General features: G+C 22.1%; 1 protein-coding gene across 5 annotated transcripts in view; it reads right to left on the bottom strand.

Moving 5' to 3' along the window:
- LOC129618530 (TPR-containing protein DDB_G0280363) overlaps positions 1-18,441 on the bottom strand; it is a 191,915-nt gene that overhangs the window by 28,584 nt on the left and 144,890 nt on the right. For all 5 annotated transcript variants that reach the window (XM_055533328.1, XM_055533330.1, XM_055533331.1 and 2 more), the window contains 7 exons: positions 15,181-15,332; positions 13,087-13,299; positions 11,869-12,058; positions 11,659-11,786; positions 11,374-11,592; positions 7,681-7,822; positions 7,503-7,587 (listed from right to left, as the gene is read on the bottom strand). In XM_055533328.1, coding sequence (XP_055389303.1) covers positions 7,503-7,587; positions 7,681-7,822; positions 11,374-11,592; positions 11,659-11,786; positions 11,869-12,058; positions 13,087-13,299; positions 15,181-15,332 — 1,129 coding nt within the window. The remainder of the gene's footprint in view (positions 1-7,502; positions 7,588-7,680; positions 7,823-11,373; positions 11,593-11,658; positions 11,787-11,868; positions 12,059-13,086; positions 13,300-15,180; positions 15,333-18,441) is intronic.

Here is an 18,441-nt window from a genome sequence, read left to right as displayed (position 1 = left end):
CACAATTTATTAAGTCGATTTAACCCAAAAATTCTATTGGACTCAGTTAAGTTTTTATAACATAAACCGGTATACTCAGTTAAGTAATTTTTAGTATACTCTTCAAGTAAAATCTGTTATAAAGTTAATCTAAAACAAATAGCTAAAAGTGTTGTTTGCCTATTTGGTTTTGTACTCCCCAATTATTGTTCATTTCAATAATAATTTCCTTGCTAAAATTGTACCCAAATATGTGAAACGAAAAAATAAAACAAGTAAAAAATGTTTCATTCGGTATAAACCAACTGAGCTATACGCTATAGCACATTAACAATCTGAGTTCAAAAATTTGTGTTTGAAATATTTAGAATTAGCTTTCATTGTAGTATAACAATTACCCGAATCTGTGAAACCATTCTATAGGAACTTCATGGATACATTTGATCTATAATTGGAAATACGATTGTCAAGTTTTATAAACCTGACTTTATTATTCTTCCGCATATTTAATTTAAAATGAATTCGTAGCTACCACAAAACCGAACCATATGTGCGAATTTGTTCAATTACAATAGCAGACATCCTTGGCAGAAAAATGAACAATATGTGAAAATTTGGTATCCATTGTAGTATTCGTTTTTGAGTAATCGAATTGAGTAGTATTCGTTTTGTTCGTGTAATCGAACGGAGAACCGAATAGCAAGAAGCAAGAGCAAGAATATACTGCTTCAAGTGGTTAAAAAACTCCATACCAAAGTTAGTATAACTCCGCGAAGGTGTAGAGTATAAAAATGTTTAAATTTCTTTATTAAAATACTTGTTTATTTTTTTAACGTAAAAACTTGCGTTTGCATGTATTTGAACGGGTGTATGCATAAACTCAACAAGAATGTGATAGGAAAAAGGCAAAGGAATTCCGTAATTGTTATTACTTTTCACATTTTAAATGCAATTTTATATTTATTTTTTATTTTAACTTTTTAAATTAAATGTACACCATAATAACAAAAAAAAAAACAAAAAAAACCATTTTATCTTGTTTTTATTAAACGTTATTAAAATTTTAATTATTAAAAGAAATTGGACGATTAAAACAAAAAGAATCCTTAAAATTTATTTGTAATTTACTAAAGTTTTGCAAAAAGAAGTGTTGCTAGAATAAAGGCTTTAAAAACAATAACAATTCGAATCATCCTAATGTTTGAATTTGTTGTGTGTTTTTAAAATATTCTTAATTTCATTTCTGAATTTACTAGATTTTGAAGTATTGAAAGTCATAAATATGATCTGGCTTATAATTTAATCTTATTTGGCTACATATAAGTTCTCAAATGGATTAATCAAATTGTTTTGTAACAAGTTCGTCTTGTAGAAAATTTAAAAATACAAGAAATTAAAAAAATAAGAGGATATAATAATTTTAAGCATTTCACGTAAATTTCGTAAAACTCATTTTTCTTGTTTACCTTCTTACATTATTCGCGAATTAAAATGAGTACGTAACCTCCAATTTTTTTAATTTTTTATAAATAATTCCTAACATTATAAGATTGCAGTTTTAAACCTTTTCTATAACACAAATTGCAGCATATTTTACTGAATACATTTTAAATTATTCTTAATCAACTTATACGATATACTGCTCTCAAACAAAACTCTATATAAACATTTACTCTCATACACACATTTTTCCCCACCATCACTACTAATACAAAAGAAATTGAATTGAATAATGCAATTTAAATTTTATAAAGAATCAAAATTAAATACTTAATCTTTGTTAATTACAAATAAACCAATGTATAATATTAAAAATGTTAATCGTTTTAGATATTTTCTTTTTGATACTTAAATCCTTATTAAACATGTGAATTGTATATACACATACCTATAAATATACACAATTTATATCTCATATATTTCAAATAAAATAAATACCTACTTAAAATAAATTGATTGAAAAAGTGAAAAAGTTCCAATCTATTCATTTTAGATTATTTTGTAACCCCAAAAAAGATTCCTTCTTTTTTTCTCTAAGAAAATTTTTCATTCCTTTTCAATTCTATAATAATTATTGTAATATGTGTGTAATGTCCTTAGAAATCCCACAAAGTAAAAAAAAAAAAGAAATCTTTTAAATTATTTAAGTAAATAAAATCCTTTATCAAATTTTTCACAATTATATATATATAATGTATACACATAATTTAAACCCACAAGAAATGTGTATTTTTTTATACCTTATGCCCACATATACATGCACGCAATATTATATTAATATATAAAACATGTATTTTATTACAAAAGATTTTATTACAAGGATGAATGAATTTCTTTGAATGAACTTTTAAATTCAATTTTATATATATATATAAAAAAGGTATTATAAGAAAAAAGGACTACTATAAAAGATTTAAAGGGAAAATTTATAGAATATATAAATGTACATTACATGTATATATATATGCATATACGTATATGTAGAAATATAAGTATTCTTTTAAAATTTCGTGTGTAGAGCCCCCTGCTATATTGTAAAAAATTTTCATAGGAAATGTTATTTATTAAGAAGAAATTTGGATTTATTTAAGAATTTTAACCCTTAATTAAGTGCATGGGGTTCAGACTATTTCAAATTGAACGAAGCATTTATGTTAATTTTTCTAATTTGCTGTCAGTTATAAGAATTAATCATGAACAGAATATTAACGAGTACATTTATTTTTATGCCCTTGATGTTGTCTCATGCGGTTACTAAGGTAAATTTTTTTTTGCAAAAGTAAGTTCTAATGCAAAAAAAAATTCAGAAAATGTTGTTGATAATTTTTATTTATCAGAATCAATTTTTATTTTATATCAGAACATAAAAATCAACTGCTGATTCTGATAAAATATTTTTTGGTCTTAAGTCTAATAAAAAGCTACGTAGCTTTGAGAAGAATTTATAACTCTTATTATTATTTTAAAATTGAAATGAAACTCATGTTCTGATTTTTTAGATCAAATACATAAGAATTTTACTTTATTTTAAACTATTTTACAGAGGTTACTACGTTACAGCACCTAAGCGACTAATTATGTTATTTTATTGATAGGTCTAATTAAGGGTTAAATAACTTCTCAGGAAGAAATGCAAAAAAAAAAAAAAAATTAGTTCATAAAATCAATTTATGTTAAATTTTTGTTAAAAATTGACAAAACGACAGAGGTCATTCACATCACATCAATTTTTTGATTAAATTTCAATTCATAAAGTTTATCAGAAATTTTTTGTAAGGCGTTTAAAAGTTTTTCTCGGAGTAAAATGAATTATTTTAACATAAATTTAGAAAATTATGTAAATTGACAGCAAAATAGTTGACTGAACCCGATATTACTTAAGTAATAACGTTTATTTTATTTGATTTCTTTTTCCATAAACGCCACTCCGGCATGAAATTATGACAATTGAGTTTGAAAGTAATTTAAGAAAAATTAATGAGAATAAATTACGGTGGATCGCTTAAAATTATTTTGAAATTTTATTTTGAAAATTTAAGGAATAGAAAGAAGATCAATTTTATATGTTTCTAGTATGGCCACATGGGATATATATATTTTATTATTTTAATAAATATTTATTATAGGACCAAATTTTAAAATTAATCGAAACAATTTTAATTAAAATCTAACATCTTCTAAAATTTTACATAATTTATATTATGTATATACAATATACATTATGTATATATTCATATTGAAGTAAAAAGTGATTAAGACTTCTAAAAATCCCAATTAGTTTTGAAGACTTTTCTCAAATAATAAAGAGCTTATAAAAAAAAGTTTTTTCTTTTCCTTATTTTAAATTACTCAATTTCCTATTTCAATTTTTAAAGCCTCCTTATTTTACACAAAATTTTAATAATAATATATAAACCAAAAAAATATAAAAGAATAAAAAAAATAGAAGTAAATAAAAAAAAAAACAGGACATTAATTTTACAACTCAATAAACTTCCGTTATAAAATAAAAAAACGATTTAAGTTACAAGAACCTTAACAATATAAAATATAAGTAAGTTTATGTATATACATATGTATACACATAAATCTATTATATTTAAATATACTCAATTTAAATAAAATATATATAAGTACCCAGACGGTTCTACCACTTCGACAAATCGACATTAAATTAACGGCAATAAATTTTACAATTTTCACTTTATTTTTGTTTTATTTTCTTTTTTCTTTTTAAATGTTTTTTTTATTTTCTTCAAAATATAAAAATATATACTCAAGTATATAATATAAATATTATTTAAGTAATAAGTGTTATAAAATTTATATAACATTATATTTTTTTTTATTAGTAATCATTGTAACCATTATTTTCATTTTATATAATATTAAATATAAGAAAGTACTTCTATTATAATTTATATAAAAAATCATAAAAATCATATTACTGAATATGCACATGTAAATATATACCGTTTAATATTCTAATACCATTTAAAATGCAATGAAGAAGAACAGGAACACTAATATAGCGGTAACATTGATAACAATAATAATGATAACAAAATGAAGGATAATTACGATGATAATAAAATAATGTTGAACAAAAGTAGTTATGTCAATGAATTTTCGAAATAATTTTTGTTATACATAAGTATATATAGGCATATATACAAAAATTATTTAAAATTTTCACTTTCCTTATTTTTCCAGTTATCCTTAAATAATAATATATAATAATAAAATTCTTTAGGGTTATACACATTCATGGAAACATGTATGAAAAAGAAGAATAAGAATGTAAGCATCAAGTTTAAAAAGTAATAGAGTACAAGCACCCCCTTATACATTTTAAAACAATCTTTATATATTCATATACATACCTATGTTACTACAATACATATCAAATAAAATCGGAATATATCGAACGAGTTATTTAAAAAAAAAAAACAAAAGAGAGAATAAGTGAAAACTTATGAAACAGAAAAGAGTAGATTTACAAGTAACAACATTAAGTCACAACTAACTTAACAGGGACAAAATATTACGAAAACAGAATGTGAAAAAAATTACATTTAATGTGAATAATCACTGAAGTGTAATAAGTACTTTTTTTTCCTAAATGTACTTTTGTTCATACATACTTCACTTATATATTATATTTATTATATTATATTATATACAAAATGTACAATGTGATACATGTATCTCTCCCCTTTTCCCTTTATTTTTTTTTGTTTTTGTCATTTTTTTTTTGCTGTTCCTTTTGATCTAGACACGTGATTCGTGAGTCTATATAATTTACTTTAATTCACAATTACATTATGCATATATATATATATACTCTTTACTTATATCACTTATACCACTCTTATCCTGTTATACTGTTATACTTTACTGTTGTTGTACTTATATTTAACAAAAATTTAACATTTAAATGACTTTACAATACATTAAACGATATAAATGTTTATGGCATGAAAAGATTTTCATTTTAAAAATTGACAATAAAATATTATTGTTATTATTATCATTTATATTGTTATTATATATATATAACAGTAATGACTCGCTAATATACAAAAATTATAATACAATTTAAAATTTCTTAAGTTCATTTTGATTTTAGGCTAAAATATTTAATAGGCTAAATAATAAAATGAATAATTTGAAAATAAAAAAATATTATAAATTGAAGATTTCAAAATTCAATATAATTGAAATATAATGCATCATAAGTCTGTAGTGCTATTTTTACTATGAATTGACAATTTTATTTGCAATTTTTAACCCTCGAGATTTAGATCCGTGGTAAGGTATTAATAAGGTATTAATAGTAGGAATTAAATTATGTGGGCAGCTATTGAAATTATTAAAAATATGTTTCATTTCTTTTATATTCTTGAATTTTCATGTGTAGTAGTAGTAGACGTTACAATAACAAGCTCAGATCAATAGAGGTTTACCTCAATATCACACTTTCTTCTAATTGTGCAAACTCATGTAAATTTAAATTTCTTTTTAATATATTTAATAAGTTTTAATAATATTGTAGCGCAAATTAATCTTTATACAGTTAATGGCCGCCTTTCTTATCACACATGATGTCGATGAGAAATTTAACAAAAATCCATTATTAATTTCAATTGGCAAATTCGTAACAAAAAAAAAATTAATACCATAATATTGTGTATTAAGGCTAACACGTTAAAAATATTTAAAAAAAAATTTTTATTCTTTAAATTTTTTTTTTTTTTTTTTGAAATTAAATCCTAGCAAAGGATGGCACTTTTGTGGTATTCAAGCTAAATAACAAATGAAATAGAATAAATGTGATGTGTACATATATTTTTTGATTGACTGAATAACCACAAAACATGAACAAAAAAAAAAAAAATTTTTATTTTTTAAATATAATATGTTTACATATATATACACATATTATGTACGTATCTACTTTTATGTCTTTGCAAAAGGGATAAATTTAATCCTTTTTTAATATTTTCATTGAAAAAAATTGTGGGGGGCCATTTCAAGCGTATTAAATTCTTCATAACTGAGTTTTACTAATTTTTATTTTTTAAATTTTTTTTTTATTTTAACATTTTCATTTAAAAAACACACACAAAAAAAAGGGTAATGTTTGGCACACACTAAAAATATATTGATTTTTGAAATATGAGAATTTGTTTTTTATATTTTAAATAAAATTTAAAATCATTAAAGGTTATGAAATGTATAAAGGTTAACTTGAACGTTAGCTAAAAGTATGTTATCGTGTGCTATTTCTAAGGTTTCAATTAAAAATTGGTTTACATTACTCTGCAATAACGTATTCCATACTATAGACATAATATAAACTCGAAACAATATGAAATGAATTGAATGAAAAATACATTATTCTCGATTTTAAAAAAACCACTGCTGATTAGAAAAGCAATTGCAGCTAAAAAAAATTATTATTACAATTTAAAATCCTATGATTAAATTAAAATATTATAAAACTACAAAATCTTTTAACAAATGAGACAATTAATAAAAATTAATACAAGAAAAGAAATACCATATCTGAAAAATTTGCTCAGTTGTTCAACACCAAGTCGAATTTATAAAGTGAATATGTGTAAACTGTGCCGAAAAACAAGGCAAAAATTTGTTGGAAACAGCATTTAAACTTAACTTTTATAATACAATATAATTTAATTTACAAATTCAGAGATTCTTATTAATTTATAAATTTCCTGATTTAACTACTGCTTTATTTAATAACAAAATTATGGCTTAAATAGTATATTATAGCAATCTCTTATGATGCTTACGCTCGTTTTTAATTTAATGCCTAAAAATAATGTATCCATTTACCATAATTTTTTAAGCTTAAGCTATTTTACTAGTCGACAATTTTTTAAGTCTGAATTAAGAATATTACTAATATAAATTAAATTTCAGTTTCACTAACGATTTGATACAAATAATAAGTTTCCAAAAACAATTTAACGTAAAATAAAATAAATTAAACTTACCATTGTCTCTTAATTTATCATTTGAAAATTGTTTTGGTGAACTATTTTTTTTATTTGGTATTGGTCTAAGCGATGAATTAATTTGCTGAAATAACACAACAAAATTATTATGTTTAATATTCAAATTCACAATCAAATTTATACAAAAAGGAAACAAACATTATTTTCAATTGCTTACAATTTTATCAGATCTTTCTCCACATGGTAATCTAGCTACCGAAACATCTGGACTATCTTCAGGTGGTGGCGGTTGTGGTACCCAATTATAGCCTCGTTTTGATATAGGAACACCAACACGGTCATATTGTGACGCTTGTTGTCTAAAAAATTATTGAAATTTTAAAATAAAAAATTATTTGTTAAAAAGACAAAGTTATTGCTTCCTTAGATTGAAAAATTAATAAGACTAGTAAATTTAAATTTTTAATCAAAAACTCACAGTTTACCTATTTAAATATAATGTAATATGCAATACTATGTGAAATAGAAAATTTTATACTATATTAAACATAATCTTAGATCATGTTTAATATGCTTTGTTTTTATATTAAGAATTAGGTTTGCTTCCAAATTTTATTTGGTCATTAGTAATTATATAAAAGCATCAACTTTTTCCAAGGTTCTTGGTTTAAAAATGTTAAGTTTTTAAAATTTCATCTATCCAATGTTTATACAACAGTGAAATATTGGTATTGTTGAGTTAAATACTTTGCAACAATTGAACTTTTAAATAATTCATGATTCAGTCACGAAATTCATTCAAATTCTCTTTACTACAAATAATAAAACTCAATTTAGTTCGTGTCATCCTTGAACAATATACTTATCAAAGGTTTCCATTTAAAAACATTTTTCGACTTTAAATCCTTACAATCACATAGTAAATCATAGTAACACAATATCTTTGTGCAAGAAGAGTCATTTAAAAAAAAAGGGAATGGGTCCTGCAATACGGATATAAACTAATTTAAATACTAAGGTGACTCAAGTTATATAATATGTAATTACAATATATAGATATGAAATGTTACATTTTTTATTAAAATTATTATTATTAAACTTGGAGGGGTAATGATAATAAATTTTAAAACGTATCCCTCTAGCTCACTAAATATTGTCAAATGTTTAAAATGGTCTTAAATGTTTAAAATACTTTCAAATTTTTAATTTTTACAAATAAAATTATTTAAATGATAATCAAGTAATAATTGTGTACATATTTCGGCGAAAAAATTATTTAACTTTTTCTAACAGCAAACCTACAATAAAAATTTTAAGCGTAACACACGTTTTTATAAATTTTATACTTTAAACTTTAATTTTTTTAATATGTTAACTAATTTAAGATGTCGTATAAAACACAATTCAACCTACTACATGTATTACTTTAAGAAAGCTAAACACTAGCTTTTCAATAATATTTCGCTTTTATTTATTGATTTAAATTGAGTATGAAATTTTTTATTATTACTTTTGTCTATGAAAATTAATGTTGTGCTCGTCTAATTAACTGGAGTGATTTGTATATGTCTAATTTAACCTGTTCATTATAGTATTAATTTGAATTTAATATTAAGCAAAAAAATAACATTTCGATAATTTTCGATAAAGAACATTTCAATAAAATAATTTAATAACATTTCGATGTTGCATAAATAATTTTAACTAAAATATTTAATAAATGTTAATAAAAGGAAAACAAATTTGGTACAAACTCTTTAATTGTTAATTTCAGCATTTAACAAATAAATAAAAAAAATAAGTATTTTTTGCATTATAATGCTAAAGTTAAGTAATTTAATTATTTTTGAAACTTAAATTTGTTATATATAGAAATTAAATATAAAATGAATCACTCGATTAAACCATACTCACTAACAGACTTCACTAAACACATGAATTGCAAATAAATCAATATACAAATTAAAATATAATGGATATTTGATTTATTTTTCTTTTAATAAAAACTTCTAAACAAATACTTTAAATAAATTGTATTAAATAAATTTTTTAAGTTTAATAGAGAACATTTTGAATAAAATCAAAAATTGGAATTTCCAATTTAAATACGTAAGTACATGATATTTAAAAACGAAATTCTCTTTTTTTTGCTCGGTAATTATTAAAAATTTAATTACCGAATTAATGGTAATTTTTATTTTTTCTTTGATAATAATAATCAATTAGTAACATTAATATTATGTAGATTTACAACTCAAAACTAATTAAATGGGAAAAAAATTAAGAATAATTTAAAGAGTTGACTGCAAAGAATTGAACATGTTAAATGACTGCAATAATCATAACATGTTCAATCTTTTAATAATATTTTAAATAAAATTTAAATGTGATAATACCTATATGTAACAAAAACTAAAATATTTTTGGAAGATCTAAGCAAAAACTAACATTTAAAAAATAATTTCTCGACATCCTAATAAAAGATATATTCAAATATAACAAAAAATTTTAGACAGGAAAGTGATAAACCTTGGTAAATATCAAAAATAATTTAAATCAATTCTAATGTTCATAGAACATACGCGCGTTATAACAGCCACAGTATAATATTCATGACTTATACGAAATATTCATATATCATTATAAAAACTTAAGATATAATTTTGGAAACACAAAAAAAAATGATCTGCAAATTTGAATATCGAATAAAGGAATTAAAAGAACATAAACACCACGTATAAAAACATATATATCAAATGCTTAGAGTTGACAATACCTAGACTACTCTCGAAAACATCAACCCACTTGTATCAAAATCTACAATTAAGTTCCACTTCAGTCTGGCTTACAAACTTGATCGAATATTTATTATACTCTTTAAATATTTATTAATTTTTGTAAGTGTTCATAATAAAAGTAAAGCAAATATTTAATATTGATTATTTATCTAAATAACTGCTATTAAAATTACTTTGATAAGTATATAAGCACTTAAAATTGAACACTTTGATTAAATTTAAATAAAAATAATAACAATAAGGTTGTTCCAGTTTAAGAGGTACTAATCTTGTTTGACGTCATAAGTGTATGAATAAAATTCTAAAATTATGCCTACACTTGTAGATAACAAAGAATATTGTGCTTTTATAATTTTACATATTAATTACGAAATAAAAATTAAAAGTGGTATTATTACTTATAAATAAAAATGTTTTTTTTTTTCTTTTTTTAGAATTTCTTATCTCAAAATATTAAATAATATTAAAAGATTAATGTAAGAATATAATATTAATATGATTACATATCATGGGTCACAAATATAACTCATAATTTTATACTACATGTTTGAAATTTAGCAAACTATACTAAGAGTTATATTTTTCTGCTTATTTTCAATCTCTAAATTTCACATTTCTTAATATAAAACATTATTAAATTCTAAAATATTAAAATATATAAATTCTATTCGAAAATATGGTATGAAAATGCTATTCATTTTTTATAACAAAAATATTTTTTAGTTTTACATTCAAAGAATTTTTGTAACATTGATTTACAACCATTTTCTTTCTACTCATAGTTATTTTATAATACCATTTCACTAACAAAGATTATATTTTAATAAAATTTGAGTATTTTTTGTACATAATTAAAAATTAATTTAATTAAAAAACTATTTATGGCTTCTAAAAGAATATTGCATATTACATTTTTAAATAATTCTAAATTATACTTTAAAAATTACTTTCTTTTAATCTAAATACCAAATATTTTAAATTTTTATTACAATTAAATTTAAAAATTAATTTTTCATGAGTTGTCTACAATGATCAAGACAATTCATGTATTATTGTGGTTAATTAAATATTACACATTGTATTTTATTAGTTCTGATTCTAATGTGTAATACCTTAAAGTTTCATAACAGTCTAAACAAACAACTGCATATTCTCCATTCTCTAATAATAAACCATCATCACTAATTCGTTGTTTAACAAATGGAAATTCACTAACTGGCAGTGCACGAACTCTTTTTCTATATGTTGTTATTCGACATAAATGACATGAATAATCATGCCAATTATAAGTTCTTTCAGCTGGATTTATATATGGTGTTTGTGCTTCATATCTAAAAAAAAATAAAAAATTATTAATTTTCACTTTAATTACTTAAATTCATTTTAAAATTTTTTACTTTCGCCATTGATTTAAAAGTGCATGATAACAAAATGTACAAACAAGCGCTGATTTATCTGGACGTAATTGTTCAGCATTCGGTGGTGATTCATGTTGCAGTAAAAACGGAAAATATGGTCGACTTCCCTAAAAATATAAAATATAATATATAAATATTAATTACAATATGAAAATACTTATATATATTAAGTTTGAATTATATTATTACCTCTTTACTTGCATATAATATTCTAGCTAAAGTGAAATCAGAATGAAGATTACATAGGAAACAATATATTGATGTACTAGTTGCTGGTGTTGATGATGAAACTGATGGTGTTGATGGTGGTGTATTTATAATACCACCTATTCCATGACGATTTGAACCATTTATTGAACTTGGTGATGGAATGTCGTATCTAAAACCAGAATTAAAGAAGAAAATTATTAATTAATATGTTAAAGTAAATACAAAAGAAAAATGCATTGTATAAAGTAGTAGGAGCCTTAATGAGGTTTAAGTATTTAGATTCATATTGATTTCTTGAAAACAAATTGGATTTGGAAATTTAAATAACACTGAAAAATACTCTAGCAGGAATTCTGAATACAATTAGCAGAAAATATTTAATACCCTCAACTTACAGTAATTTTACAATTAATTTATTTTTCAAAAAGAAAATCGAATTATTTAATTGCACAATTGATTCTGAAAAACAAGGTAATTTAAATTTAAATATTTTTTTCCCGAAATAATTATAATTAAATATTTAAATTTTAAATTTTTGTAATATTTCACATTCTTTAATATTCAATATTAATATCCCACCGCAAATAAATACATTTATTTTTGTAAATTGTTAAAAAAAAAATAAATAGAGAAAATAATCGAAATTTTTATTTTTTCTTTTTGTCAATAACTTTTAATTAAACAATACAGAAAATTAAATATTCACTTGTATATTATGCAAATGATATTATTATATTATAGTAATAAATATGTACATATATATATACATACTACATAGAAATTGAATTTTCGAATATTCGAAATATTATTGAAAATTTTCACACCAATTATTATTGTATCCCAAACTACATAATATGTATAATGTAATTGTGTTTACAATCTTTAATTTTATCATATATATATCATATTATATACCATTGCATATTTTTAATATCTATGTATATTTCTAGTAAAACGGACAGATATTCATTCATATATGTTAAAGCATATCTACATATACAATGTCTCCGCTTGACTAGATGTATTCAGTTGCTTCCTACGGGGGATTAATAGGAAGAAATTTCATTATGGATAGGTACAATATGTAGGAAATATACTTTCCCTTATAGGTTTCTACATACATATATAAATTTAAGGTTTATATTGAATAAAAATTAAAAAAAAATACATGTATGTATTAAAATTTTATATACTTACATTCTATGCTCTAATGGTATTCGTTGTGCATCCATAGTCTCCCATTGTTGTGATAAATTTTTAACACAATCCTTACACGCTAGGACACGATTTGAGGAATCATTATTACTTTTTAAAAATGGAAAATGCATCGCATGTGAATTCATATGTTCAACATCAACAGATAACCATTCCATTTTATTAACAGGACATAATGTTTTACAGATATGACACCTACACATTTATGCGTATATTTAAATGTAGGTGTTTATAAATATATTTATATATTTTTCAATATTTTCCCATTTTCCATTGTGATTTGAAGTTCAGTTGTATTAAAAATAGAAAAAATAGAAAAATAAAAAAAATTTTTTATATTAATTTTTTTTTTGTTTTTCATTATAATTATTACATTATTTTTATATTTGTCTACATATATATGTTTTAAAATCAACATCATAATAATCATTATAAAATAACATATAATGGTGATTCGTACATATATGTATTAAAGAAAGTGATGATGTCTAAAAGAATCAGGATTCGCACAGCAGGTTTTTTTATTTATATTTATATAAAATACATGACCGTCAATAGTAATTTATCAACAAACCACCACACATTATAATAATAAATATATATGTATAGCCATAATAATAATTATATGTAGGTAATAATATACGAAAATGCCACAAATATATGGTAAGGATATTCCAGAAATATAGAGAAATAATACATATATATTTTATATAGACAATATTGAATGCACTCATTCATTCATACTATGCCAATGCAAAGTTAAATTAAAATTTGGTATAAGAAAAAAATAAAATATACGATCCATTCATTCAACCATTCAGGGATGACCATAACCAAACGATAATAATAATAATAATGATGACGACGACAACAACCGCATGATGATAGTGCGGTGCGATGATAAGAATGATGATGATAAAAATAAAATAAAGAATAATGATTACAAAGGTTTTGATGTACGATGTCATGGTGTTTCGTTTATAAATATTAAAAATAAAAAAAAAATTCAAAAATTTAATTTAATTATTTTCGTTTTTCAATTTTATACAAATAATAAATAAAAAATAGAATAGAGTACAAGGAAATAAAGAAGAGATATAGAGAAAAAAAAGAGAAGGAAATAAAATGTACGAATGGATAAAATAAAAAAATTTTTTTTCCGTCACCTAACCTGCAAACAATAATATATTTACATCGCCTTCCGTAACCCCTTCAAATTACATAACACCCATATCTAAATACCTACATATATAATGTAGAATCAAAGTATTGTAGGTATGTGTACGCTATGTTTTGTTATATTCTGCTCAGAGAGTTTAATTTTTAAAGAAAGGCTGATTTTTGTTATTATTCTTTTGACTATCAAATTGAAATGCAAATAAACCATTCAATAATTTTGCCATCAAGAATAAAAACTAAACGAATACAAATGGAACATTTGTGTTGGTAGGTTTCAACCATACTAATAAATCAAGATTTCTAAGTCAAATTTCGACTGAATCGGATATCGCACAATAAATACGAGTAGTTAAAAAATTTTTATTAAAATTTATAATACAGTAAAATTTTGTTCAGTTTCAATATTTTTAAGATAGTCATACTTATACGAGAACTTTAGACGAAATCGAACTGAAAAGAATGGTAATGTGATATAATAGCACTCAAAAGTTTCAAAAATTTTTTAAATTAAAAATTTGGAAACTTTTGAGTTTTGGGCTTACAATTGAATTTAACTCAATAAAATATTAAATAAAATTTATGCTGACTACACTATTATATTTGGAACATGCTCTGTTTGCGATACAAAATGTGAATAAAAACCAAATGATATTTGTTTAAATTTACTAGATACAAAATACAAAATAAGAAACAATTATTTATAATCTAGAAAAAGCATTTTTTTTTAGTTTTATAATAAATGTACATATATACATTGAATTTATAGGTATACATTTATCCAGAAGAAATATTATATTGTAATCTATAAAATATTTATGCATATTTGTATTATGGATGAATATTCTAATTTTAGTATATATACATATGCATTTGCTGATATATACAGTAAATACTCACGGATATTGTCCATGTCCATTCTCAACTGGTCCTTGTATTTGCTGTTGCGAGGATGATATAGATGATGGTGGTGTATTTGGCCTAGAATCACGTCTATAAGTTTTTAAATCACGTACTGATGATGATGAATTGGAATTATTTGTTTCATAAGGCTAAAAATATAATGAACAACAAATATGATTATATTATATATATATACGTAAATTGATTTATAAATTTTGTGTTTGAGTTTTGGTTTGTTTATTTAATAAAAAATTTTAATTAATAAATTCAAAAACAAAAAAAAAAAATTAAAAATAAAATAATAATAAAAAATTTTATCTCAATAGAATGTAATTTATTTAATTGGAAATTAATTATTGTAATTCTAATTTTTCAATTAGATATTAAAAATTTAATTAAAAAAAAAAACAATAAAAATTCGAAATAAAATTAATAATTGGTGTACGCCATTAAAATTATTCACATAATAGAACAGTACTCGTATTTTGACCATTAAATAGTTTTTTTTGAGTGAGGATATTTTCTCTCTCATATTTCACAAATTTTTCGGAATATTCAGGTACATGTTGTTGTTAATTTTAAAATGTTGTAAAACAAAAAAAAAAATAGTTAATACAAATATGTAAACAGTGTAATTGGAGAAAAAAATCCTAAATTCTCTTTAAATTGAATGTATTTCTCTATAAAGCAAAGTCAAACAATTAAAAAATTATCCTCAAATTTGATGAATATTACCCTTTTACCCTACAATTATTAACATACATAATATAAGAGATTTTAATTCGCATATATGAAATGAAACGGGTAATTTTCATAAGTGAATTGCTTTATATGCGGTCATATAAAAGTAAAATAGTTTTCATACGTTTATATGTTAATCGTACTATTAATATTGTATTGTTTTTAATCTTACATAAAAATAAAATACTTGAGTGCTTTCTTTTAATTTTACCACAAAACAATTTCATTCTCAACAGATTATATAGCCTCCATTTTTTCTTAAATTGAATTCTTAACCTATATTAACCCTCCATTTTGCATCTATAGAGACTGTTGTGTTTACAATCGCATCTATAGAGACCGTTGTTGCCTCTCTTAAAATTGCTTTAAGAAGAAGGTTACCGTAATTATAATTAAATATGTAGTAGAATAATGTTACGGGATTTGACACACGTTAAAATTTTATATATCAAAATTTTTTTCAAATTATCATAGATATTTATGCACAAAATATTTTAGTTATTATGTCAAATTCGATTATCATTGCGTATACATAATTACTAATATATTTTGATAATTATTGTTATTGTTATTATTATTATTAGTACTCAATTTAAAACCAATTTATTTATATGACTTTTATTTATTTTTCGATTTGATTTTTACAATTTTTTATTCTTTTTTTCCTTTCAGTTTTTTTTATTTAATTTTGTTGTGTTTATTATTAGTGTTATCGAAATATTTACTTTTTTTTCATTTTATTATTAATATGTGTTTTTTTTTATTTATTATTTATTTATTATCATTAACAATTTTTTTTTTTTTTGAGATAGAAAGGAAAAAACTCGTTAAAAGTTGATCTCTTGTTAAACTTTTAAATCATTTTAACAACATTCATATAAAATCACCTGATAAGATAATAATAATAAAATATAAGAAAAAGAAAAAAAAATAGTATTTTTTATTATAAAAATATGATTATTTAACGAAATTTAAAAAAAAGAAAATATTAATATTTAATTTCTTATAAGTTAAAACTGAACTATTTCAGTTAACAGCGGTTCCTCCTTATTTTATATTATGTTATCGCAAAGGAATGCATATATCGTATATTTTGTAAATAAATACATATGTATGTATATGTATGTTATATAAATATGTAATATTTTGTTACTATAATACTTGATAAACTGATAAATATTTGGCTATGGACTTATGCTTTTTTTTTGTGCCTTTCCTATTGTTTTTTACTTTTTTTTTATTTATTTATTTAATCTTATCTTAATTATAAATACATATACATATGTATATATGTACATGAATTGTGTTTATTCTGAAAAGGAAATCTAGTTAAGTCTAGAAAAAATATTTTTTTTTGTTTTGTAATAAAAAAGTTTATAGAACTCTAGATATTTTAAATAAGATTATAAAAGGAAATCATAGTAAAATGTGCTGATAAAAAAATTTAAAATAAAAATTTTTGTATTTAACAATACTCAGTAACTTTTATTAATAAATTCATATGTATTAGAAAACAGTATTTAATCATATTAATGATACTGAGATTTCTTATAAAATTTAATTAATCATCATAATAAACTTTAATTTTTTTTAATCCTGTATTAATCATGAAACCCGTTTTTGTGCCTGTATTGTATAGCAATCCTGTTAATGTTAGTATTTTTAATTATTTTCATTAACAAAAAATTACTCCTATTATCTCATTATAGTATACAAATATAGTAACATAGTATTTCATTACTAGTCTTGTCACATGTACACAAAAATTTCAATCTAATCACGTCGTATCTGATACAATGGTCAGTATAGTGTTGATTGACTGAAATAAACTAATTATGAATAGTTATGAAACTGCTTTTCAAAAAACTTGATTTACCTCCAATTTTATAGTATATTATCTTTTAGGAATTACCCTTATTGTTGCAACAAAAAATAATTCAAATTAAAGAATTTTATAAAGAAATTTATTGAAGAAATTGAAAATGCAGGCATTAAAAAATTTTGTCCAACTAACATTTCCGACAAAACCGTGAGTATTTGTTATACAAATTAACACTCGGCTTAAAGCTTTTCTAAAAAATCTTAATCTACATATTTCGGCTTTTGAAACTTTTTTTTGGACAATTCCATTTGGTTTTTATTAGAAAAAAGCCTTAAATTTGAAAGATTTTGCAATTTTTTATAATACTTCCTCACTTTGTAAAGTGTGTTGACATAGTATCTGATAGTTAAAAGAATCAAAAGGTCCTAAAGTCGAAAGCTGTGGGTTTCAACTTTCTGTTAACACTAAAACTATATAAATAGAGCTAAGCTCATTTTTTTCATATACTTAATTCCAAAAGTGAAAATTTGGAAAATTTTACAACAATATCAGAAAATCACTCTTAATCCATAAAAAATGTGTTATGCTATTATAATAATAATTAATAAATTTTAGGCGCCCTAAAAATTATGTTCAATAGAACCTTAAAATAAAATAAAAAAAAAATCAAACAAGACCAATAAATATTTATCAAT

This window comes from Condylostylus longicornis, unplaced genomic scaffold (genome assembly GCF_029603195.1).
Source record: "Condylostylus longicornis isolate FDR11 unplaced genomic scaffold, ASM2960319v2 ptg000009l, whole genome shotgun sequence".
Taxonomy (NCBI): Eukaryota; Metazoa; Arthropoda; class Insecta; order Diptera; family Dolichopodidae; genus Condylostylus; species Condylostylus longicornis.
The sequence above is the reverse complement of the archived record's forward strand: the minus strand, read 5'-3'. Positions and strand labels throughout refer to the sequence as shown.